Here is a 24514-nt window from a genome sequence, read left to right as displayed (position 1 = left end):
ATCAGACAGGAGCGACTGGAGTCCCATGGTCCTCAAACTGAAACAAGGACAAAGATTTTTATTTTCCCACGTACCAAACGAGGTGGCGCTGCCTCTGTGCGGTCCCGCCCGCCCCGGGACGCAGGCTGGCGAGGACGGTGGGACCCTGAACTGTACGGGAGCGTCCTTGGGGTCGAGAACGCGCCTCTGCCTGCCGGGGAAGCTCCGGGAGTCCGAGGCAGCGGGCGCAGAAGTTCCAGCGGCACCCCAGCGGGGCCGCTTGCTGCAGGGCTCACAGCCGGGGCCCGCACTCATGCTGGGACCCGCAGCGCACAGTCCCCGGGCCGGCCCGGGCGGAGAGCCTCATTCACTAACCCTGACAGGGACGGACTGCGCCTCCTTCTTGGCGCCCCCCGCACCATTCCCACTCTGCGGCGGCCCGCTCCTGCGGCTGCTGCTCCTCGGGCCTCCGAGCCAGACCCTCCCTGCGCAGCCGCTTGCCTCCGCTCGGCCGCAGGGAGCCCACCTGCCCCGGACGCGCCGCTTCCACTCGGGCTTGGGCTCCGGCTCCGGCTCACTTTCCCACCACCGGAAAGCAGTAGTCCCGCGCTTCGGACTTCCGGGCCGTACACAGCCGCAAAGCGGAAGTGCCGCGCTTAACGGGAGCCGGCGCCCGGAAGGTCAGCGTGTGAAGGTGGCGGTAGCAACGCGGGTCTTCCCGCTGTTGCTGTGGGGACCACGGCCGAGCACACAACCCCGGCCTGAGGGGGTGGTGGTGGGAAGCCCACCGCAGCAGCCGCGACGTCATGGAGGGTGGCGGGGGAAGTGGCAACAAAACCACCGGCGGCTTGGCCGGCTTCTTCGGAGCGGGCGGAGCCGGTTACTCGCACGCTGACTTGGCCGGCGTTCCGCGTGAGTATCGGGCCTAGCGTGCTGCCCTTTCGGACCGCTTCCTGGCACAACTAGAAATTTGTAGCGTTCCTTGTCCCTCTCCCTGCTCGCGTTCACGAGATTCGCCGCCAGCGATGGGGTTTCAAGACAACGAATCTGGGGAGAGGGGAGGGTCGCATGAATCACCGGACGCTCGTTTATTGACCTAGTTTCGGGAGGAAACACAATATGTCTTCCTTTTTTTTTTTTTTTTTTTTTTTTCTCGTCGCACGCTTTCCTGTGTGCTTGACCCTGGATTAGGAGACTCTAGGTCTGTAAATAAACATATTCCACATAACAAGCCCATAGTTAATTTTTTTTCAAACGTTCTCTAAATATTTCTAAATTTTAAGTATCAGTTAGGTGACACCCCCCTCCCCTTTTTGAGACAATCCGGGAAACCAGAATGAGATGGGAAGCGAGCTAAACTTTAAGAAATTTGTAAACAAGAAAGAACCCAAACAAATTTTGGAAGAGAAATAAGCAAATGGGAAGATACAGAGGCATGAATATCCTGCCTATTGGCCCTCCCCAATCCTGTAAGTATGTATTTCAGACTTAAGGTTTGGTTATAGATGGATCTTCAGCTGGATATATAGAATTTGGGTCTGAAGATAATAGGGAGTTGATGGCGAATAGCCTTTGTTAAAGTTGGTGTTTCTTCTTGATAATCCTTATAGTATTTCTCAAAAACTTTTCCTTAAGAATGTAAAGAAAGCCCTTTGATGACCCTAATGTCTACTTTCAAAACTAAGTCCAGAACACAGTTTTGTGTGTCTTAGGTTTTTCTTTGCATAGAGAGAAGGGCAATACTTAATGTGACAAAGTAATTATTGCCTTTGTGGTGTATACATACTACTGAGGTGAGCCAAATAACAGAAAAACATTGCAGCTAGTGATAGATGTCATGAAAGGAATAAAATAGGACCCTGAGATGATGGTGGTAAGAGGAGGCTATTTGAGAACAGATTAGGGGAAACAACTTGGTAGTTGACATTTGAGCTGTGACCTGAATTTAGCAACACATGTTTGAGAGGCAGAACAGACTTGACATATTACTTGAACAGCTCTGGCGTCCATGTGTCTGTAGAGTTTCGGGAGAGTAAAGTGATAGATTATAAGAGTAGAGAGGCAGGAAATGTAAGCAAATACAAGCTTTATAAGCCAGGGCAGGGGTTCGGATTTGACCTTAAGTGTAGATGGAAGCCATTAGGGCTGATTTCCTAGTTTCTGCAGAGTTGAAGGGGTAAGACAAAGTTAAACTTTTGGTATGAGAATAGGATGCTAGGTATAACAATGGAAAAACTGAATTAACAGCACTTAGACTTAAAGGACAGAGTCATGGTGAGTGCACACATTTGTGAACAATCAACTCAGACACAGAAGGACCCAAATACTAGTTTTTATTTAAATCTGTGAAATTTAATTTTTTTCTTGCTAGGTTATTTTCACCCAAAGTTGATAGATTTAAAGTTTAACCCTCTGAATGTTTGTATTTTCTTTTCCATTAAGCTTCATCCCTATGGTAAAACCAACGCTTCTCCTTGCCCTAATAGAGGGACCCTGTTAGCAAAATTGTTAGTAGTATAATCTGAAGGAACTGCCTTGATATACTTATCTTTAATAATAATTAAAAAAAAAAACACCCAGCTCAACCACTATTTTCACTGAGACTGATTGATCTTTTGCAATTTGCTTGGTTGTCTTGTTAGTTAAAGAAACTACTTTTATACATGGTCTGGGAGATTAAGTGTGTATTGGCACTTTCTTCCAAGCATGGTGACTGCTGCAGGCCGCAGGAATGTATCATAAGAACTCAGCTGGTTATTGCAAAGTCAGTACCTGGAGGAATCAGGGAATTCCTCCAGAGGAAGCCAAATCCCAAGGAGTTTTTGGTGTTACTTGGCTTGTCCCAAGGAGTTTTTGGTGTTACTTGGCTTGTTATATATCAGCTGTCTTCTGTTAGGAAAATCATGTGTGCCGTCATAGTTTTTCCAATTGACTTTCCCCTAAAAAGGACTAACAGTGTAGACTGATCACTCTCTAGACATACACATTCCAGGTATTATCTCCCTTAGCAACTTTCAAGGACTACAGGAAACACCACCCAGGTGGGCACCCAACTTCCAAGGACTAACAATGATAACAGCCCACCTGCAAGTCTCCTGACTTACGGTAAATTCCACATGGAGACACCGCCTAGGAGAGGTGGATGTTAAGTAAAAGCTTTACACAATTTAGCTCGGACCCTCCCTTTATATACCGGGACTTCCAGGGCACGGGGAGGTGGGGGGATGGAATGGAAGAACTAGATGGGTAAGAACTTGAAAGGAACAAACTGAGACAGGAAAGAACTAGATTGAAGGGCTAGAAGAGAGTGCTAGAGGAACTAGATAGAAGATGAGGAAGAGTCAGATGGGAAAGCCCTAGCTGGGTAAGAAGGTAAAAAGGACCTAGATGAGGCAGAATTAAGATGAGAGAATTAAGCCGGGCGTTGGTGGCGCACGCCTTTAATCCCAGCACTCGGGAGGCAGAGCCAGGCGGATCTCTGTGAGTTCGAGGCCAGCCTGGGCTACCAAGTGAGCTCCAGGAAAGGCGCAAAGCTACACAGAGAAACCCTGTCTCGAAAAAACCAAAAAAAAAAAAAAAAAAAAAAAAAAGATGAGAGAATTAAAATAGAATTTAAGAGGGAACAGTAGATAAACAGAAATCAGGCAAGAAAGGAGCTAGGCACGAGAACAGAACTGAAGCTGTGTATATGTGGATGTTATGCCAGAGGAATTAAAGTAAGTGGACTATAGAGCTCGGTGTGCTGAGATTCTATTTCCTGAAAATAGTCCTCGCCGTTAGTAGTTCTCTCTCCTGAACCCCTGGGATGTATAATATTGAGGCTGGTTCCTCTGATAATTATACAAGAGGTTGCCTGAGTTAGAACCCTAGAACCAGACTGGTAGAAGGAAGGGACTCCAGTGGGACCTTCACATGCACACTAGACACACAAACTCATAAGTAAATGAAAAGTGTAGGGCATCAGTGCAAGTCCTAGTTTCTCAAGACTAAGTCATTGAATTTCAAGACATGTAACAATCAGCTGAATCAATCCTCTCGGAAATAGTTTAAGGAATTTTGTCTGATACGACATTTTGTTTTCCCTCTAGTAACTGGTATGAACCCCCTGTCTCCATATTTAAATGTGGATCCACGCTATCTTGTTCAGGTAAGGTAAAGCTTTTTACTGGTTTGGTGTGGTGCCTTACTCTATCACAGAGTAAGTGCTTAGTGCCTACGGACTAGGAGGTACTCTTGGAGGGCTAATCTTCTAGTCTCCATAAACCCTTCCTCTCCACAAACTGAATTTGGTTTGTGCTTCTTCCTGAGGTGTTTCTTCTAAGATAGTTGTTTTGTGTTTTAAATCTAGTTGTTTTGTGTAGAAGAATCACAGTAAAAGTAATCTTAGTGATTTTGTGGGTTTTTTGTTGTAGTTGTTTTTTGGTTTTTGTTTTTTGGTTTTTTGAGTCGAGGATTCTCAGTGTAACCCTAGCTGTCCTGGAACTTACTCTATAGATGAAGCTTGTAGGGAGGAGTCTTCATGTTCCACCAACCAACTCCTAAATAACCACTCAGAGATTTATTATTAATTATAAAAGCTCAGCCAATAGCTTAGGCTTGTTTCTAACTAGCTCTTAAAACTTAAATTAACTAATTTTTATTAATTTATGTGTTGCCATATGGCCTATGGCCTGTTACCTCATCTCTTACACGTCATACTTCCTTCATGTCTTTTCATGATTTCACCCTTTTTCCCATCATCCACTATGCCTGGAAATCCTGCCTAGTTATGGGCCGTTCAGCTCTTTATTAAACCAACCAAAGTGACACATCTATGCAGTTTACAAAAAGATTATTTCACAACATTTCCCCCTTTTTATCTAAATAAAAAGGAAAAATCTTAAATTTTTTTTTTCATTTAAATATTTTTAAGATTTATTTATTTATTATGTATACAGTGTTCTGTCTGCACACACCCCTGCAGGCCAGAAGAGGGCACCAGATCTCACTACAGATGGTTGTGAGCCACCATGTGGTTGCTGGGAATTGAACTCAGGACCTTTGGAAGAACAGTCAGTGCTCTTAACCTCTGAGCCATCTCTCCAGCCCCTAAGTTTTAACTCTTAACACAGTAAAACTATATACAATAAGAACAGTTATCAGGTAAGAATTACATTCATGGGCTGGAGAGATGGCTCAGTGGTTAAGAGCATATGCTGTTCTTCTAGACGCCCCAGGTTCAATTCCCAGCACCCACGTGGCCGCTCACAACTGCCTGTAACTCCAAGATCTGACACCCTCACACAAACATACATGCAGGGAAAACACCAATGCACATAAAATGAAAATAAGTAAATTTAAAAAAAAAATTACATTCACAATGTCCAGCCCATTTGTATTTGGCAGATTTGGAGAAAGTACCATATTATCTATCCTATCTTAGTCCAGAGTTTTATGCCTAAACCATTTTTTGTCATAACTTGTATTACCATCCTAAAAATACCTTTTTAGGCGTTAGAACTTTTTAAACAGCTTAAGCTTTTATGTTTCTTACCTTATAAACTTTACATTTCTTGTTTTTTTAATTTTAATTTGGTAGCAAGGAAAACTTAAAAACTATAACTATCTTGTCTTCAGTCTCCATCAGAGACCCAAGAAGAATAAAATATTACATGAATAAACAAGAAGTGCAGAGAAAGCAATTTCCAAAACTAAGAGAAATGACAGAAATAAAGAGTCACCCTAGGGTTCCTCTGTAACATTGGGGCATCCATCTTCAGCCTACGGGCCTAGAATATCTGGCAGATATTTTTTATTGTCATTCTTATATCCACATTGAGTTTTTTTTTAATTTACGTTACGTAACAGATCTTCCTGAAGTCCAGATGATCAACTGATGTAAAATAAAATCAAATTATTTTCAATATTCATAGTGTCGTCAGCTTGAATTAAAAAGATTTCACATAATCTTGGCCTCATAGCTTTTAGGTACAATACCTTTTCCCAATTTCATTTTTCTTCTGTGGTCGCAATACTAGTGCTTAATAGTGTTTTAGTACCACTATGTCCTAGAGTATCAGCAGTACAAACTTAAGAACATCTATCTCAGAATATCCCCCTGTGTGCAGTGTTTCAGCATATTTGTCAACCTTGTGTGTATGTGAATTGCTGTACACTTGTAGTGTTTACTATGGTTGATACTGCTGAAAGTAGGCTGGTGCTCTTGCTTGTCTTTTTTATTTCCAGTTTTTAATTAGTTGTATGTTTCTGAATTGAAGGGTAATTATTTACCTTTTCTGGTCAAGTAGACATTTCTAAAAAGAAGAGGTTGAGAGTAATTTATAATTAGGTCATTAGTTGGAAGCATCTCTGATAAAACTATCAAATAGAATTTTTTATTGTCTGTCAGACCATTTTTCTGTGCTGTCAGTACATGCACATATTTATACAATTTTTTGCTAAGAGGATGTATATATAAGCCAGAAATGAGAAGCCCAAAGCCATTTTCCTAATCAGATATGGATTTACCAAAATTCAGTGTTTGCCACGGGGCTAGGAGAGAAGTGCTACTTGTTAGTTGTTAGTGGTCTCTTCATGTTAAAAGTGGCACATTGTACACTGTGCTCTATCCATTAGCCTTTTACATGGGAAGTGTCTTAGTTATTGTTTTATTGCTTTGAGAGACACCCATGACCAAAGCAACTCTTATAAAAGAAAGCATTGAATTGGGGACTTTCATACAGTTTCAGAGGGTTAGTCCATTATCGTGGCAGGAAGCAGACAAGCAGTAGCTGAGAGTTTCACATCCTGATCCACAGGCAGCAGGCACAGAGTATCATTGGGCCTGGTGTGAACTTTTTGAAACCTCACAGCCACCCCAGCTAAACACCTCCTCCAATAAGGTCACACCTCCTAATCCTTCCAGTCAGTTCAATTAGAGACTAAGCTTACAAATATATGAGCTTATGGGGTCCCTTTTCATTGAAATCACCACAAGAAGCTTGGCAGAAATGAAAGTGTCCTTCATAAAAGTGTATTGGTTTCACCATTTGCTTCCATGAGACTGTTGGGGTTTTATTTAAAAAAGTGATTTGTTTAGGAACTGAAGAGGTGGCTCAGCACTAACTACTATTGCAGAGGACTCTGGTTCCATTCCCCAGCACCCACATGGTGTCTCACAACTGTTCCTAACTCCAGTTCCAGGGGTCCAGTGCTGTCTTCTGTTGTCCTTGAGCACCAGACATGATGTGCTTCATATACATACATGCAGACAAAATACTCATACAATAAATAAATCTAAGGCAGAAAGTATAGTAGCTCTTTAAAAGTGCACATTTTTGCTATTATTGGAGTAGCATCTCCCAACTAAGGTTTTGGGGTGAAGATACATGCTGAATTTGTGTACATAATAAATTTGTGTATGCATTTCCCAGAAAGAAGTTCTAAGTTGTTTACAGGTAATCAAAGAAGTATATATCCCCTGTGCAGTTTGGAGTTATTAATTGGAAGGGCTGGAGTGCTTGCAAAGCCTTGCATTCTTCAGAACTGAAAACAAACAGAAGGGTCCTACAAGTTGGTGCATACCTATAATCAATCTGTACACTTTAGAAGTAGAGGTAGGACAATCAAGAGTTCAAGGTCATCCTCACATACATAGCAAGTTTATAACTATTTGAGGCCCTGCCTTCGAAAAAGAGAAGTTATTAAGAGGGTAATTTTTAGTTGTATGATCTTGCTTCCAGACTGTTAGTCAACCAGTATGACTCAGCTTTCAGTATTCCTTTCTTTAGGGCCATTGTTTCTAAATACTTGCACTGTTGTTTAAAGTTTATCATTAAAGTAGATTGTATACAACTTTGTCCAAGTTATACTATGAAAGAATAGATGGAGTAATTGAAAGTTCTGAATGAGAGTCTCTCCAAAGAGTTCAGTGTGTTATGCTCATGTCATTTGTCACTTCTAGAGTAACAATTTGTAGGCTAAATCTATATACATATATAAAGGAATTTATTAGAATGGCTTGCAGGCTGTGGTATAGCTAATCTGCCGATGGCTGTCTGCCAACGGAAGGTCCAAGAGTCCAATAGTTGTTCAGTCCACAAGGCTGATGTCTCAGCTAGTCTTCAGTATACACCAGAATCCCAAAGAAGTAGGCTCTAATGCCAGTGAAGGAATAGACTTGACTTGCAAGTGAGAGCAAGCAGGCAAAGAGCAAGCTTCCTTCTTCCATGTCCTTTACATAGGCTGCCACCAGAAGGTGTGGCCAGATTAAAGGTGGATCTTCCCCCTCTTAAAGATCCAGATTAAAAGTGACTCTTCCCACTTCAAATGATTTAATTAAGGGAAAAAAAAAAAATCCCTCACAGGTATACCTAGCTGCTTGAGTTTTAGTTAATTCTAGATGAAGTCAGTTGATAACCAAGAATAGTTATTAGTGCAGACAGTTTTATTTTTGCTTGAATATGATAGATGCGTTTGCATTAATTTGATTGTTTACTTATTTTAAAATTACTTTGAAAAGTTGAAGAACCTGTAATCCAAGCACTTAGGAGGCTAAAGCCGGATAATTCTAAGTTCCAGGTCAGCCTAGGTTACATAATGAAACCCTGTCTCATAAACTGAAAGAAAAAGGTAGGAAGAAAGTTAACAGCTATTCAGGGAGCACTCACCTTGGTTTTCCTTCTTACCCTTTAGGATACCGATGAGTTCATTTTGCCAACTGGAGCTAACAAAACCCGAGGCAGATTTGAGCTAGCTTTCTTTACCATTGGAGGATGTTGCATGACAGGTGGGTAGTATATTTTTTTATGTCCTTATATCTAAGTAGTTATTGGTGCTTAATATGAAAAATAACTAGAATATTGTTTTTAACTTAAAACTTATATCACACCTTTTATTCTATAAAAGAAACCAGAAACAAAGCTTTTTCTTTTTTTCTTTTGGCTGAATTGTTATGATTCACCACCAGGGGCTGCATTTGGGGCAGTGAACGGTCTGAGGTTAGGATTGAAGGAAACCCAGAGCATGGCCTGGTCCAAACCAAGAAACGTACAGTAAGTCTATGAAATCTTTTGATGGACTGATGTTTACATATTAACCTCAGCTTTGTTGTTTGATGGTTACCACCCTGTGTTAATAAAATGCTTAGAGAATTAACGTTACCCCCCTCCCCTTTTAAAATATTTGGTTCGTTTGGTTTTGTCTTTGCAAACAATAAGAAACCAGATTACTGTGCACTTTTTAGAGGAGTGGTTTGAGTTGGTGTCTTCATTCAGCTGGACTACCCCAACCTGATTTCTTGGCTTACATGTGTTCTGTTCTCCAAACTTGTATGGCATGCTTTTTCAATTGTTGAAATAGGGAGTTTTGATTGATTGGGGGCCTGTAGCAGTAGAGTACTTGATGGAATGAAAGCCATAGCTAGATTTATTAGCTCCTTGCTGACATGCTTCTTTTCTGAAACTCTTAAATAAAATTTCTAGAACTTGAAGATCATTATTGTGTGTGTGTGTGCATGTGTGTAGGCATCCGTGTCTGTGGGGGGTGGGTGCATGTGAAGGCCTGAGGTAAACCCTAAGGAGCTGTTCGTGTTATCCAATGAGCCAGCTTCCCTTGCCCATTACCAAGCACTAGAAGCTCTGACTTGCAAGTGTATTGCTCTGCCAGAAGATGGCAGCAGGCATGCTGGAGTTAGGCCTGGGAAGCCTTAAAGGCCTGCCCAAGTTTTCCCTGTTCCTGTCACTGCATGAATCCCTCCCTGTATTAACAATTTAAATTCTGTAGTATGAGAAGCCAAAATAGTGTAATAAGTACCTGTGAACCTAACTCTTCTACAACAAGCATCAGCCATGGCCAGTCATACCCAGTTTCTTCTCTTGTATTGTTTTGAACCAAATCCCCAACCATTGTTAAATATGAATTTAGAAGTAGGAATTCTCTTAGAAAAGGTACTATACTTCAGTTTTTAAAACAATAGCAATGTAATCTTTCTTGTCTTCCCATTATCAGAAAGCAGCAATTAATAATAGAGAAAAGGTAGAATTTGCAGCCAAGCACATTATGTATAGCTTCATAATCCTAGTTTAATTACTTAGTATTTTGTAATCTTGAGTAAACTTCTCTACTTCCTGCCTTACAGAGTTGTGGAAAGGTGATAAAAGTGAGAACTAGGTAAAGACCCATTAAATGGAAATGTATCAAAGTAATAATGAAAATTAATAATTTTTAAGCTTGTTACAGATTTAACATCCATGCACTAGACTTATGTGTTAATAAATATGTAACATAATTAATTAGAAAATGTATTTCTCCACAGTCATTACTAGGTTTCTAAACATTTTGAAAGTAAACACATTTTTGTTGCTATGAATCTTTGAGTTCTTACTGTTTGTGGTTATACTTCGTTCTTTCCAGTAGTAGTCAGCCATCCCAGACACATTCCTGTGATGGTGTTACACTGCTGGGAGAGTACTGGGTGGTCTTCACCTGGTTGCTGCATCACTGTTCTGGTGGGCTGTGACTCTGGTGTAAGATGAACCTGTGCTTCCTTGAGAGTGTGCTAAGCATTCATTTTGACTGCTTAGTTCTAGTATGGGAGCAGACAACACTTTCTCCATATAGTCTAGTAATGAAACTCTTCCTTTCTCCTCAGGTCTACTTTGCATTGTATATACTCCTGTCCTTTCCATTGATCCTACTTGATATTCTGAAAATAGACTCTTCCCAAAAGAAAACCAAACTCTTGTCACAGTTACAGTGACATGGTTTTACGTAGATCAGTTTGTAAAATACATTTCAGGCTGTGATTCAAAGCCTTTGTGTATTTAATCTGTATTAAATAATTTTTTATCTTTACCTAAAGGACTTTTCTTTAGTCATTGCCCAGAGTGTTTGGAAATTTTTTTTTATCATAACCCTTATTTATGTAAAGTAACAACCTTTTTTATTAAAATCTGGGGTGATATTAATATATATCTTTAAGTTACACAAACATTGAGGCTTGGATCTAGGTGTTTTAAATAGCTTCTATTATGGTTTATAAGATTATTAGAGAAATAATGATCCTAAATACATTTTTTTTCTCATTCTTCCTTGGTAGGATTTTGAATATGGTGACTAGGCAAGGGGCACTTTGGGCTAATACTCTAGGCTCCCTGGGTAAGTATACATCTCGTTTGATGAATCTTTTGTTTGAGACAAGGTCTCATGAGGCCGAGTCTGGCCTCAAACTTGTTATATACTTGAGGATAAACTTGGAATTCTGATCCTCCTGGTCCCACCCTCCAAGTTCTGAAATTACAGGTGTGCTCTGAGGAACAAATACAGGGCTCTATGCATGCTAGGCAAACAGTCCTCTGCTGTAAATAAAGGATGTGCAGTTATCATAAGCAATTTGGTCAACTAAAATTCTGGTTATAGGCTAAACAGTCAACATTTAAATCCACTCTGGTAAATATTGTAGCTATCATCTATGAAAAGACTTGTAAGTGCTACCCTACTTGTCTAAATAGTATGCCAAGTAAAATCCTTTTAAAATCCATTTAAACTAAATGATGTCCAAGACATAGGGCTATGCCTGCTATAAAGGTTCAAAGTCCTGCAGTGAGACGTGACAGATCTACAGACCTTTTGCTTTGTTTTCCTAATAGCCTGTTGAGTATTCAGTTCATCTGTAGATTTCCAGGACCTAAATAGCAGGGCTGCAGTTAAGTCTTTGTAGATAAGGAAAGCATTCTCAGTTACAGGCAAGGGGTAAGTAATTTAGTGCTGCTTAGTCAGAACCCAGTGCTTTCATCACTTACTGTTCATGAATAGTTTGTTCTTTTGATTGCTGGTGATTTATAATCTACTTGTGGCACATAGGCCTTAGCGTAAGAGAAAATGTAGACAAAATTGTTGAAAAATAAAAGGCCTCTATTGTAACTTGGTAAGATTCTAGCCTTGGCTATGGCATTTGGAAGCAGTACATTTTCACACCATAAAGCCAAATTCACATTTTGTATTCTGACAAATGGCGGCTTTGATGTTCTGCTTATGTCTACAACCCTGAAACACTACCCTACACACACAAGTCATGGTCATCTGTTCTTTTATAATTGCTTATATACCTAGGAAACTCAGCAGTCCGTGCCTACATTACAACTTTCTTGTTTTTAGTACTGAAAATTCTACATTCAAGAAAATCCTACAATTCTAGGCAGGGTGGAATAGATGGCCACTCCGTTGGCTACTGTGTTTTTCCATTATAATGTGATGCGACTGGTCACAGTGGTATTACATGATCATTTTCAGTTGAATGTGTTTAACAGAAAGACTAGCTTTCATAAAAGTAGAGAAGTTCCACAACAGACCAAGGGTAAGGCTGAGAAAGTATAAGGAAAGGCAAGTATACTGGGTTTGTTTTTGTTTTTTTGAGCCAGGGTCTCTCTTTAGTTTTTGCCAGCTTGCTATGTTGACTACTCTGGCCTGGAACTCAGAGATCCACCTGCCTCTGCCTCTGCACTACCCAGGTATCCATGATAATGAAATGGTAAGAAAGCAGTATAATGCGTATTGTGCCTGATAGGTAAAGTACATATAAAGGATTTGCTGAAGATACTGTAAAACTACAGGGTTTTGTAACATGTGAAAGTCATACCTCAAATTCTTTTATTGATCCTGTGTGCGAGTTTTTTGTTGATTTGGGAAGAAGATGACAGGACTTTCCTATGTAGCCCTGGATGGACTAGAACTTGGCATGTAGACTAGGCTGGCCTCTAACTCACAGAGATAACAGCTATTATAGGTAGCATAAGTAAAACTGAAATATTTTTCTTGTATTCTGCAGTAATACTTTCTAGAAATAGTATTTATTCTATATCTTCACAGCCCCTTCTTGACATAACCAGTCAGTTGTATACTACTATACATGTGCCTGCGTGCCTGCTTTATGTACCAGTGAGTGTAGGTCTTTCTAGCTTTTTTGTTCTTTTTTGTTTGTTTGTTTTGTTTTGTTTTGTTTTGTTTTTTGAGATAGGATTTCTTTGTGTAGCCCTGGATGTCCTGGAGCATGCTCCATAGTCCAGGTGGCCTCAAACGCAGAGATGCACCTGCCTCTGCCTCTCGGAGTGCTGGGATTAAAGGCATGCGCCAGCATTGCCTGGCATCTTCCTAGCTGTGACGGTGGTGTTCTGTGATATGGAAAGTCCCTTTCTGGATCATTACAGTGATACAGATGTTCTTGGAGGACATTTTGTTTCTGGATTTTTCCTATTAGAAGCAGTGCTAATAGGAAGATGGTTCTGGGTATGTCTTTGGGTGTGCATACCTAATATGATTACCATGCTAACTTCACCACTGATCTCTGTTTCTGCTTTAGCTTTGCTCTATAGTGCATTTGGTGTTATCATTGAGAAAACACGAGGTGCAGAAGATGACCTCAACACAGTAGCAGCCGGAACCATGACGGGAATGTTGTATAAATGTACAGGTAGGCGGTACTGAGTGGAGAACTGAAATATGTTTTTTGTCTGTAATATTCAGAGGAAATTATCTGTATTTTATATTATTTACAGTGCAACCACCTTATGGTTATTAAGGGTTTTGTTGTTAACATGGGGGTTTCACATTGTAGGCTGGTCTTGAATTCACCATTCTGCCTTACCTTCCAGAGTACTGGAATTACAGGCATGTGCTACACTGTGCCCAGTATTTGTCCCTCCTTCAGCTCATGGCAATCTCATATTCTCTGCCTTTGCTACCTCACATAAGCGGGACGGTACAGTATTTGTCCTTTTGTGACTGGCATACTATTTCACTGAGCATTTCTTCATTCCATCCATGTTATGTCATACTTCAAAATCTCCTCCTCTTAACAGTGTGCTTAATACCATCATTTCTGTATCTGTTCCTGTATCAGGTGATGAAGTGTCTTGTTTGTAAGTCAGGACCTTTTTCCATAAACAAGCTGAAATTAAGGCAAGATAAGCTGTCTTTACCTGCTGACGTAGGCTAAGTAAATCTTAGTCTGATTCAAAAGTCCATTGTCCTTTTTTTTTTTTTTTTTTAAAGCCATAATCACATTGTCTCTTGAATGGAGAAATAAGGGAAATTTTAGAAAAAGGATGGGGTAATAGTTGAGCTGGGGGAATTTCAGATGTATCTGTTAGTCATATGATACCATGAGAAAGGTGTGGGACACAAGTCTGGAAGAGAGTTTTACATTTGGAACAGAGGAAGCCAGAGTGAAAAGTTTAAATTTAGGTTAAAAGTTATCAGAGATGTTTGAATAAAGAATTACTAGAATTGAACTGGAGAGATGGCTTGGCAGTTGGCTGTTCTTCCAAAGGACCTGGGTTTGAGTTTCAGTTCCCACAAGATAGCTCACAGGCATCTGTAACATAGCCAGTCTTAGGGAGATCCAATGTCCTCTTCTGTCCTCTGTAGGCACTGCATGCATGTCATGTGTGTACTCAATGCAAGCAAAACACCCAATATATAATCAGTGAAAGAATTAGTATAGTCATATTTGTGGGAGGTGGTTAGAAGGTAGAAGCACAAAGTCAAAGTAGAGCTGGGTGGTGGCGGCACATGCCTTTAATTCCAACACTCGGGAGGCACAGGCAGGCAGATCTCTGATAGCCAGGGCTGTACAGAAAAACCCTGTCTCAAAAAACCTAAATAAATAAATAAAGTCAAAATAGTTAAGGAATACATCTGATGATGGTTAAGGTTTATGATATTAGCCTCAACTCAAATGACAGACGGTAAACTTTACAACTAATGAAGGCATGTGGGGGAAAAGGTACATATTAAAAACAGTTGGATTAGGCTGGGAATGTAATTTAGTTGGCAGAATACTTGCCTAGCATACATGAAATTGTGTTGGGTTAGATTTTTGGTGCTGCATAAAACTAGATGTAGTACACATGTGTAATCCTATCACTCTATTGGTAGGGGATCAAAAGTTCAAGGTCATTTTTAGCTGTGTAGGGAATTTGAGACCAAGCTTGCCTTGAAGAGACATTGTCAAAATGCAAACAAATAGAAATCTAGTTTGTAACATGGTAAAAAAAAAAAAAAAAAAACATTGTATTAGTTGAATTTTGCTTTGCTGGCCAAAATGTCTGACAGAATCAACTTGAAAGAGAGAATGTTTGTTTGGAGCGGGGAAGGCCTGTAGGAGCAGAGCAGTTGATGTTATAGCTTGCCAAGAAGGGTAGCACACAAGCTTATGGTGAAATGGGAATACCATTTGGAAGATAAGGCTTAATCAAAAGTCCAGTTAATTCCTAGCCTTTACACTGGCCCGTGAGGCTCACTCTTCTACCTGATTTGATCGCTTGATACATTGAAGGCTCCAGAGTAGACCATTCTTTCCTCTGACTTGTAACACAAATCTTAAAGAGTCTATTTAATAAAAGACATGGGAGCCAGATATTGGGGTGAACGCTGAAATATCAGAGAAACAGAACAAGCTACAGCCAGGCTCATCTTACCAATTCCTCAGCTGATTTTTATTTCCTCAAACTGGAAACCTCTGTGTCCTTGTCCTAATGGATGTCAGCTGAACTGCTAAAAGCCTAAAAGCTTAAAGCCTCTAGTTCCTGGTCCTCATGCCTTATATACCTTTCTGCTTCCTGCCATCACTTCCTGAGATTAAAGGTATATGTCACCATGTCTGGCAGTTTCCAGTGTGGCCTTGAATTCACAAAGATCCAGATGGATCTCTGCCTCCCAAGTGATAGGATTAAAGATGTGTGTGCCACCATTTTCTGGCCTCTATGTCTATCTAGTGGCTATTCTGTTCTCTGACCCCAGATAAGTTTATTAGGGTGCACTGTATATTGGTGGACACAATATCACCACACTGACTTTTACCTCTCATTTAAGGGCCTTTATTTTTATTGTTCCCTTTTCTTAGCATGCTCTTTCCAAATAATGATTTTTACTAATTCTTATCTATCTGTCTTTGTTTATATATGGCTTTCTTGAGACCTCCCTTAAACACGGCAGCACATAAAAGTTCTGTGCTGCAGGATAAATTGCTGAATGCCAGATTACTTAAACAAAAAAAAAAATCTGCATATTAAAAGTGGTAGTAACTATTGTCAAAGTAATCTTTGACGATTTTATGTGCCTTTATCAGTTTGAAGTATCATCTACCCTACTTTTAAGCTTTATTTTTATTATTTTTAGTTATGTGTAATTGTGTTAGTGCCTGCATGTGAGCATGTGCACATGGAGAACACCCTAATTGTTGAAACCCCTAAAGCTGGAGTTACAGGTGGTTATTGTGGCTGCCTGATGTAGGTGCTGGGAATCTAACTTAGTCCTCTGGAAGAACTACAAGTGTTTTTAATCACTGAGCTATGTCTCCAGCTCTACCACTGTTTTGAAATAAATGCCAGTTGGTGAAAGATAGTGTTTGTTGTTGTTATTAGTTTGGTTTAGTTTTGAGACAGTGTCTCGCTCTGTGAACCAGGCTGGCTTCAGACTTATGGGGAATACCCCCAGCCCCTTCCTAAGTGATGGAACAACGTAAACCAAAAATAGTGTCTTGTGTTTCACTTTGTTTTTCACTGGTTGGTGGTTGGGCGACTTCTGTTATTTATTGCCATTGTAATTTCCCTGAAGCCCTTTTTCCTTTCCTATTGGGTGTGCCTTCAATTAAATTATTGAAACATTTTCAACATTTTGACAATTAGCCTTTTACCTATTACATGTGCTATGTGACATTTTATTTCATTTTAAGCTGGGCTTGTGATACCAACTATAATCCATTTCTGTTCAACTACCATCTATCTCAGGATACTGAGATGGGAGTATTACAAGTTCAAGGTCAACCTGGACAATTTCTTTATTGAGACTCTTTCAAAAAGTAAAGATAGGATCAGGCTATCACTCATGGGTAGAATGCTTACCTATCATTCATGAAACTCAAGGTTCAATTTCCAGTGCTTCAGAAAAAAAAAAGAAAAACGTCTTTTTAATTTGATACTTTAAAATAGCAGTAGTAGAAAAAGGTCATCAATAGATCCTTTGGAATGTGCAGTTGAATTCTTCTGTAGGTCTGACATTTAGTTTTGACATTGGTAAAGAAAACCATTTAACTAGTGGTAACCCTGATACTTTTGAAATTTGGCATACTGACTTTGAATATCCTTTCACTAACTTTACTTTTATAAACTGACATTTCTGTGGAAAGCTAAGACTAACAGAAGGCATTAGGAGAGAAAGCAGACTACTGTCTGTTGGCTTCTTGGGCCTTATTTCCCAAATATATGTTACAAGCTCATTCTAAGATACGTGCTTGTTGATGGCAAAACTGTAGCTGTTTTTATGGTAGAATGTGATCATTATTAAATGGATTCTCGTGTTAAGTGTAATCTAACTCCCATCCTTTTGGAAAAAATAGCATAAGAATTAGACTGGATTAAAATCATGAAATCCCCCACCTCCCATCTTTTTTGAAACAAGGTCTCATGTAGCCAAGGCTGGTCCCCAACTGGCTCTGTCTAAAGATAGACTTGAACTCCTGGTCCTCTAGCTTCTGCCTCCCAGGTCTCAATGCTCAGCTTGAGTTTTTCCTTCTGCTCTAGGAGCTCCATAATAGTTTATATTGAAAGTGTTGTCAAATCTGCTGGGCGGTGGTGGTGTACACCTTTAATCCCAGCACTAAGGGGGCTGAGACAGGCGGATCTCTGTGAGTTCGAGGCCAGCCTGGTCTACAGAGCAAGTTCTAGGACAGCTCAAAAAAAAAAACAAAAAAAAAAAGTGTAAGATCCTTGAATCTAGAAGTTGAAGTTCTGTTTGTATTCTGCCACACAAAGTTTGACCCTGTGGTCTGTGTATCCTCTAGAGTTTTGCTTTAAATCAGAAATTAAGTACTGGTTTGCTTTTATTGGAGTGACTTCAGTGTGAACTGATGTTGGGAATTTCGGTCAGCAGATAATGTCAACCGTTCCCCAATTGCAATTGCTCAGTTTCACAATTGGCAATCCTTGTCACTTGACATGGAATTTTTTTGTCTTAAAGCAAATTTGGTACATTTTTAGGTTCAAGGTTACCAGCAAACAGGAAATAGCATTGTTTGAGAGATGAGGACTATATGTGGGTGACTTGGAGCTTCCACACCCTTCCCTTTTGGGCTAGAAGCACCTCCTACTCACTTGGAGCTCTTTGCATCATGCATATGCGTTTTGTATGAGGGCTCCTGTTTTTAATTATTTAAAGCATAGTATTGGTGGTTCGTGCATGTGGTCCCAGCACTGGAAATCCCAGGCACTGGGGAGCTGTAATGCTGGGGTTATAAGCTTGGATTAGAGACATGTACTACTATACCCAATTTATGGGGTGCTGGGGATTGAACTCAAGGCTTCATACATTCTAGGCAACTACTCTTATCAACTGAGCTATATCTCCAGGCCTCCTGGGAGCTCTGTTTATGTATCTGTATGTGTATAAAAAATGAAATTCCAAGTACAGTCCATTTTCAATATGGAAAACTGCTCTTCTCATCTCAGGAAAATGTGGAATTCTATAATTCTTTTGAAGCTTTATCTTATGTCTGTGGAGTAAAGTATGACTTGCTATTTGAAATGGATGAACTACTAGAACCCAAAATAATGTTTAATGTACAATAAAGCAATCATATGAACACAGGTACCTTTCAGAGGCATAAATATAGAACATATGTTGTTACTAAAACAGAAATGCATTAATAGTGAATTTATCTATTGAATCTGGATATGATAGTTAACCACTTTAACCATGGGGCAGGGCTACAACATGGCTCAGTGGGCAAAGGCATTTGCTGCTAAACCCAGTTACCTAAATTGAATCTCCAGGACATACATAGTGAAGGAGAGAACCAACTCCTACCAGTTGCTCCTCTGACTTTCACACAAGCCATGGCACATGCATACCTGCATACACATAAGTAAATATATTTTTTAATTAAACATTGTGATATATCTTAATAAAAGGAGTTACAGTAGGTACCTATTTATTGCAGAACATCGCTCAGTGAATATTCCTTTTATATGTCCTAGCAGAATTTGATAGTTATTCTTTACTCAGACAATTTTGATCTAACTCTTGGAGTTTGATTTGTGTGTTTATTTTCTCTGTGTGTGTCTACACATCTGTACATACCTGAGAACTTGGAGGTCAGAAAATTGGCTTTCTCCTTTTACCATTTCACTCCTGAGAATCGATTTTTAGTCATCAGGCTCGGAAGCAAGCACCTCTACCTGCTGAAACATCTTGCTGACCTACCCTCATTTGTGTTTGAATATTGTTTAGTATTCCCATGTTTACAACATTATCCACAATTCCCAAAAGATAAAAGTAACCCAGGTAGCTGTTGATGGGTAAATGGATACACACAATGAACCATATATTATTAAGCCTTTAAAAGGCAAGGGAATGCTGACATAGGCAATAGTGTGGACGAACTAAGAACATTGCGCTAATTAAGGTTAGACAGTCACAAAAGGACAAATATTGGGTGGCTTTACTCAAGTTAGGTACATAGAATAGTCAAAATCATTGAGATAAAACAGTAAAGGGACAGGGAATGAGGAGTTACTATTTAATAGTTTCAGTTTTGCAAGGTGAGAAAATTCCAGATGTGGCTATTGTTGAAAGTAACACAATATGGGGCTAGAGAAATGGCTCAGCAGTTAAGACCACTGTTGGAAAGGACCTGGGTTCAGTTCCTAGCCCCTGCCTTGGGTATTTCACAGCTGCCTGTAATTCTAGCTCTAGGGGGGACCTACATGGATACCATACTAGGATACTATGCGCCGAGGGTATGCATGTGTACACACAAAATTTAAAATAAACTTTTTATATTAAAAAAATAACCGTGCAGATATTTATTATCATTGAGCTGTATAATACATGCTCTACAATTTTTATTTACTTTTTCATTGCTGGAGAGTGTCCCCAGGGCTTGTACATGGACTTTTCCACTGAGCAACACCCTTAGTCACTGAACCAGTTTTTGGTGGGAGGGAAGTGAAAGCAAGATCTCCTGTAGACCAGGCTAACCCCAAACTTCCTATGTAACCAAGGATGACTTTGAACTGCTAGTCTTCAACTACTAGAATGCTGGGATTATAGGCATGTACCACCATACTAGTTGTATGTGGTACTGAGTATGGAACCCATGGCTTCATTGATGATGATGCTAGGCAAGCACTCTGCCAGCTGAACTACACCACCAGCCTTCTTTACCAATTTTTAAAATAAATATTTTAAACAAAACCTCCAAAAGCCAAAAATATGTAAATTAATTTTGTTCCTCTAAAGCAGGAACCATAGTGCTAAAACTGTTTTACCTTTTTAAAAATAATTACATTTTAAATGGCTGTGAAAGTACCTATATAATGGCCTTTGACCTTCAGAGCCTAAAATATTTGCTGTCTCTTTAAAGAAAGAGGTCCTGTTCTCTGTTCTAAATTGACATTTTAATGAATTACCTCTGCTGTTAACCAATTCTCTATCCCAAAAACTAGGCATGTAAGTGTTCTGACCTTTGTTTTCCCAGGGTTAGAAAGTGTAATACTTGTCTTTTCAGAGTTGTGAAGTGAGCAGAAGATAGGAAGCAAAAAATGAAACCCAAATCTCATGTTTGTTTTACTACTTCATGGCGATTGAACATTGGCCTTATTTACTTTGTTGTTAGCAAGTAGCTGACCAACTTCCTATTCTTAGCTAGGCAGTTGCTCAGGTTTTTTTTGGGGGGGGGGGGGCGTTTCGAGACAGTTTCTCTGTGTAGCCCTGGCTGTCCTGGAACTTGATTTGTAGACCACGCTGGCCTTGAACTCACAGAGATCTACCTGCATCTGCCTCCCAAGTGCTGGGATTAAAGGCGTGCTCCACCACTGCCGGGCCAGTTGCTCAGTTTTAAGAAAGTCTAAATCAGGAGGTCTTAGTTTTTTATTGCTCTGTTTTTTTAGCAGCCAGTTGGTAAAACCCAAAATTTAGAGTTAAAAATTATAACTTGGGGAGCTGTGGGTGGTGGTGTACGGCCTTAACCCCAGCATGCAGGAGCCATAGCCTGGCAGATCTCTGCTCTACATAATGAGTTCCCCAATGTCTCAAAAATGAAAAAAGAAATAGAACTTGGCTGGTGTGTTAAGAGACTTGGGTCAAGCTAGGATTGGGGGTATGGTTCATACATGCTGCCTTGTGTTTACTGTCTTAGTTTTCTTCCCTGTCTTTAAAGAATGAATGTTATTGGTTTGAACTAAGTTTTGTTTTTTGTTAGAAAATGAATGCTTTCTGGGGAATCAGTTATTTTTAAGAAACACTTAATGTGCACTGGTATCCAAACATCTTAAAACCTTATAGGTCCCATTGAAATTTTATAATCCCTAATACATAAGCTAGAGAACATTCCCAGGAAAGATTGTTATTTTAAATTTGAGAAGTAATGTGGAATTTCTTCCACAAAGGCCAGACAGAAACCATGTTCTTAGAGCACAAGGCCAATTGACAGAAATGATTTGCAGCAGGTTTTTCCAGACCAATGGCTGGCTGACAGCGCTAAATCAGTGGTTATGAGGCAGTTTGTACAAAATTAAATGTTTGGATGAAGGAGTTACTTTCCATTACCAGCCCTCTGTCATTTCTCTAACTGTGGCAAGAGCACCTTGGCCTTTCTTTTATTTTATCTTGATTGCAAGCAGCATTTGAAGGATTGTATTTTGGTTGCCTACTTGGGAGAACCTTTATTACACCCAAGTCTAGATCTAATAAGTGAGTTTTATCTTGTAGATACCTTTATTTTTCTGTTTATTATTTCTATTGTATGATTTTGTTCTAATAAAAGTCAATGCGGAGTTCTACAGCTCTTTCTTGATTTACTAGTCAGAGGCACATTGATCCATATTAAACTAATTGGATTAAGTTGACTATTTTCCAAATTTTATAGTTTCTAAACCACACTGAATAGTTGTAAGTTCAACTTCAGTGTTACAGTCTGAATACAGCAAGATGGCAGAATAGGAACTAGAAATGCCTCCTGTTTACAAGATTTTTACTATTTTTGTGTGTGGGTCTTGTGCCTGCATGTGGGCATTGAATCATGTGTGTGCCTGGTGCCTGAGAAGGTTGTGAGCCATCACCATGTGGGTCCTCTGGAAGAGTAGTCGGTGCTCTTAATAAGCCATTTTCAAGCCCCCCCCCCCCATTTGCTTTTATTTTTGTGGGGTTTTGCCTTGTTTTTGATCCCTCCCACACATTTGACAGCCTCTTGAGATGTTTGCCCTTTTTCTTTAAGAGAGACAATTAAGGCATTTCACAGTGGAAGCTGAAGAACCTAAGTAGTCAGCTATCACTAGTCTTCAGACCAGAGACTGGAGGGGAGTAGCCCTTTATCACCTGAAGCCATCTGGTAGGCTCTGATGCAGATGGGTTAGTTCTGCTGTGCTAACAGAACTAAATGTCACTGAAATTATAGAGTTGACTGTCATTGAGCTCTTTTATTTTTTTTACTTTTTTGGTACCAAGGCACAAGTGGAGGTCAGAGAACAGTTTGCAGGGGTCAGTTTTCTTCTTCCACCATGTAGGCTCTGAAAACCAAATGTAAGTGTCAGGCTTGGTAGCAGGTGCCTTTACCCACTAAGCCTCCTGAGCCCCTCCCTCACTTGTAAGCTCCCTGAAACTTGTGGTATCTGGTTATTTGTGGAGCTGCAAAACCATGCCTTGGTCCCTTTAGGTTTCTTTGGAAAACCCCATTCTCGTGGAGTTTCTTCTCTTTACTATGTAAAAGTTAGAAAGCTATTATAATCATGAACTATTAGGTCATTTCCTATCTTAAGAAACTGTCACTTCCTCTTAGTACATTTGAGGGTTCATTTCAAACAACTGAAGCTTTATTTCTGCATGTTAGATTAAATACTTACTGAAAATTTTTTCCACAAGACTAATTGACAAGTACAAATAGCTCAAAGTCTAATCTTGAATTCTTTCTTAACTAGTCTGTTATGCTCAGTGCTTGGTTATGTGAGATTGACACATCAGTGCAAAGTATGCAGGGGAGGGGGTGCGTGCCTGTGTTCCATCAGTACGGACTCAAAGCTTGATTATTTTTATCACTACTGCTTCTTGAGTCCTCAAATATTTGAAGGACCTGTCCAGAGTCCAAATGCTGACAGTGCTGTTGCCACATAGGATGTTCACCTTGCTTACAGCCTTCAATCCATTGGCGCTTCTAGTGACAACGCAGACTCTTCCGAGGGGCATGGAATGACTCATCTGTTTGAATTGCTATGGTTACGGGTTGGGGAAAGCACATCAGTCTTGAGGATCTTAGGTACAAGTCATGAAAAGTTCAAACAAGTTATCTATTCTGAAATACAAATTTCAGATTTGGGAAATTATCTCCTGAGTTTAATAGTGGTTTAAAACTTCCTCCTGCTTGGGGTAGAGTATTTAAGAGGAGTTTCTCCATGATCTTTCTATTTTACTGCACTTTTATCCCACTTTTATTTATTACACTTTTCTACCCTTTGATGCTACGACTGAAATATGTAAGGCTGTTTGTTTTCCTTCTTTCCCAGGTGGTCTTCGAGGAATAGCACGTGGTGGCCTGGCAGGACTGACCCTCACCAGTCTCTATGCACTGTATAACAACTGGGAACACATGAAAGGTTCCTTGCTCCAACAGTCACTCTGAAGATTTTGCCACCTCTGGACTGGGGGACATTTCATAGTCATCCAGATTGATTACTAAGTCAGTCTGGAGTTGCTTTCTCACTTGTACGACAATTACTTTGAACAATTGGAGACTCTGATTTGCTGTGACAAAGATCATGGATGGTTAGCCTGGACTGCACTGCTTGCCCTTAGTGAGTGGAAGCCAAACCCCTTGGTGGCTCACTGAGTATGTGTTCTCTTCTCCTTTGGAGATGATCTTGCACCTGTTTTCTCTCCTACCCCCAAACTGGAAAACCACTTACTCTCCAAATTCAGGCCAGACTTATTTTCAACACTTTTATCACCATGTTTATCATTTAAAAATCTAAAACTACTGTTGCCCTGTATTCCAAATAAAGGGTGAAAATAGAACCAAAGTCATAATCCCAGCATAAAAAATAGTATCTCTATTGAATAACATCTGGGTGGGGAGGGAGATGGCTTATCAGGTAAATCATGTGCTGTGCAAGGGTGAAGACCTGAGTTTAGATGCCCAGCACCCAACATGCCCAATGGGTGTGGCAGCCCACCTATAATCCTAGTGCTCAGGAGGCAGAGAGTCCTTGGAGCAAGCTGACTAGGTTCAAATGAGAGACTTAGCTTCTAGTATATAAGGTGACAAATACCTGAGACAGACACCATTGTCAACCTCTGGCAAGGGCACACACATGTAGATAACTACAAGTATAAAGTGACAGCCCTTTTTCCTGCCTTTGTGTTTATGGTGCAGTGTACTGATAGCATAAACAGCTAAAGTAAGATTTTCCTACAACACGGCTGACATTAAACAACCTCAAGATATTTTAAGTTAATCATTAGAGTAGCATGCTAGAACAGAACACTCTGTCCCAACAGTTGACCTTCATTC

The 24514-nt window shown here is 40.1% G+C and overlaps 2 protein-coding genes and 1 non-coding gene across 9 annotated transcripts in view; 2 read left to right on the top strand and 1 right to left on the bottom strand.

The window, feature by feature from the left end:
• The window catches only part of Parg (poly(ADP-ribose) glycohydrolase), a 114008-nt gene extending 113374 nt beyond the window's left edge, over positions 1 to 634 (bottom strand). The window contains exon 1 of one of the 6 annotated variants that reach the window (XM_015995646.3): positions 506 to 634. Coding sequence is in view for 1 of the 6 variants with exons in the window: in XM_006976729.3 (XP_006976791.1) it covers positions 75 to 294 (220 nt within the window). In the remaining 5 variants the exon portion in view is untranslated. Of the gene's footprint in view, positions 1 to 74 lie in introns of all 6 variants that reach the window. The other 5 variants (XM_015995645.3, XM_006976729.3, XM_015995647.3 and 2 more) reach the window with 5 other exon arrangements.
• A 122-nt stretch (positions 635 to 756) lies between these two features.
• Timm23b (translocase of inner mitochondrial membrane 23 homolog B) lies at positions 757 to 24023 on the top strand. Of its 2 annotated transcripts, none has more exons than XM_006976730.4 (7): positions 757 to 891; positions 4068 to 4126; positions 8653 to 8746; positions 8927 to 9011; positions 11057 to 11115; positions 13316 to 13426; positions 23511 to 24023. In XM_006976730.4, the coding sequence occupies exons 1-7, from the start codon at positions 786 to 788 to the stop codon at positions 23624 to 23626; spliced, it is 630 nt and encodes a 209-aa protein (XP_006976792.1). In that variant the 5' UTR covers positions 757 to 785; the 3' UTR covers positions 23627 to 24023. The 2 variants fall into 2 exon arrangements, with proteins under 2 accessions (XP_006976792.1, XP_042140220.1); XM_042284286.2 differs by lacking the exon at positions 757 to 891 and adding an exon at positions 1307 to 1448.
• On the top strand, positions 10367 to 10563 carry LOC121832454 (small nucleolar RNA SNORA74). Its single transcript, XR_006076114.1, has one exon. It is a non-coding gene; the product is annotated as a small nucleolar RNA SNORA74 (small nucleolar RNA).
• Positions 24024 to 24514: the final 491 nt, after the last annotated feature.

Source organism: Peromyscus maniculatus, chromosome 9 (genome assembly GCF_049852395.1).
Source record: "Peromyscus maniculatus bairdii isolate BWxNUB_F1_BW_parent chromosome 9, HU_Pman_BW_mat_3.1, whole genome shotgun sequence".
NCBI lineage: Eukaryota > Metazoa > Chordata > Mammalia > Rodentia > Cricetidae > Peromyscus > Peromyscus maniculatus.
Note: the sequence above shows the minus strand (reverse complement) of the source record. Positions and strands in the feature narration are given on the sequence as shown.

Bases quoted from the DNA above. Each gene is read 5' to 3' on its own strand.
- Timm23b (XM_006976730.4), top strand. From the start codon at position 786: ATGGAGGGTGGCGGGGGAAGTGGCAACAAAACCACCGGCGGCTTGGCC. The intron at 8,747-8,926 runs GTGGGTAGTATA...ATTCACCACCAG, and splicing joins TGGAGGATGTTGCATGACAG to GGGCTGCATTTGGGGCAGTG. The intron at 11,116-13,315 runs GTAAGTATACAT...TTTCTGCTTTAG, and splicing joins TAATACTCTAGGCTCCCTGG to CTTTGCTCTATAGTGCATTT.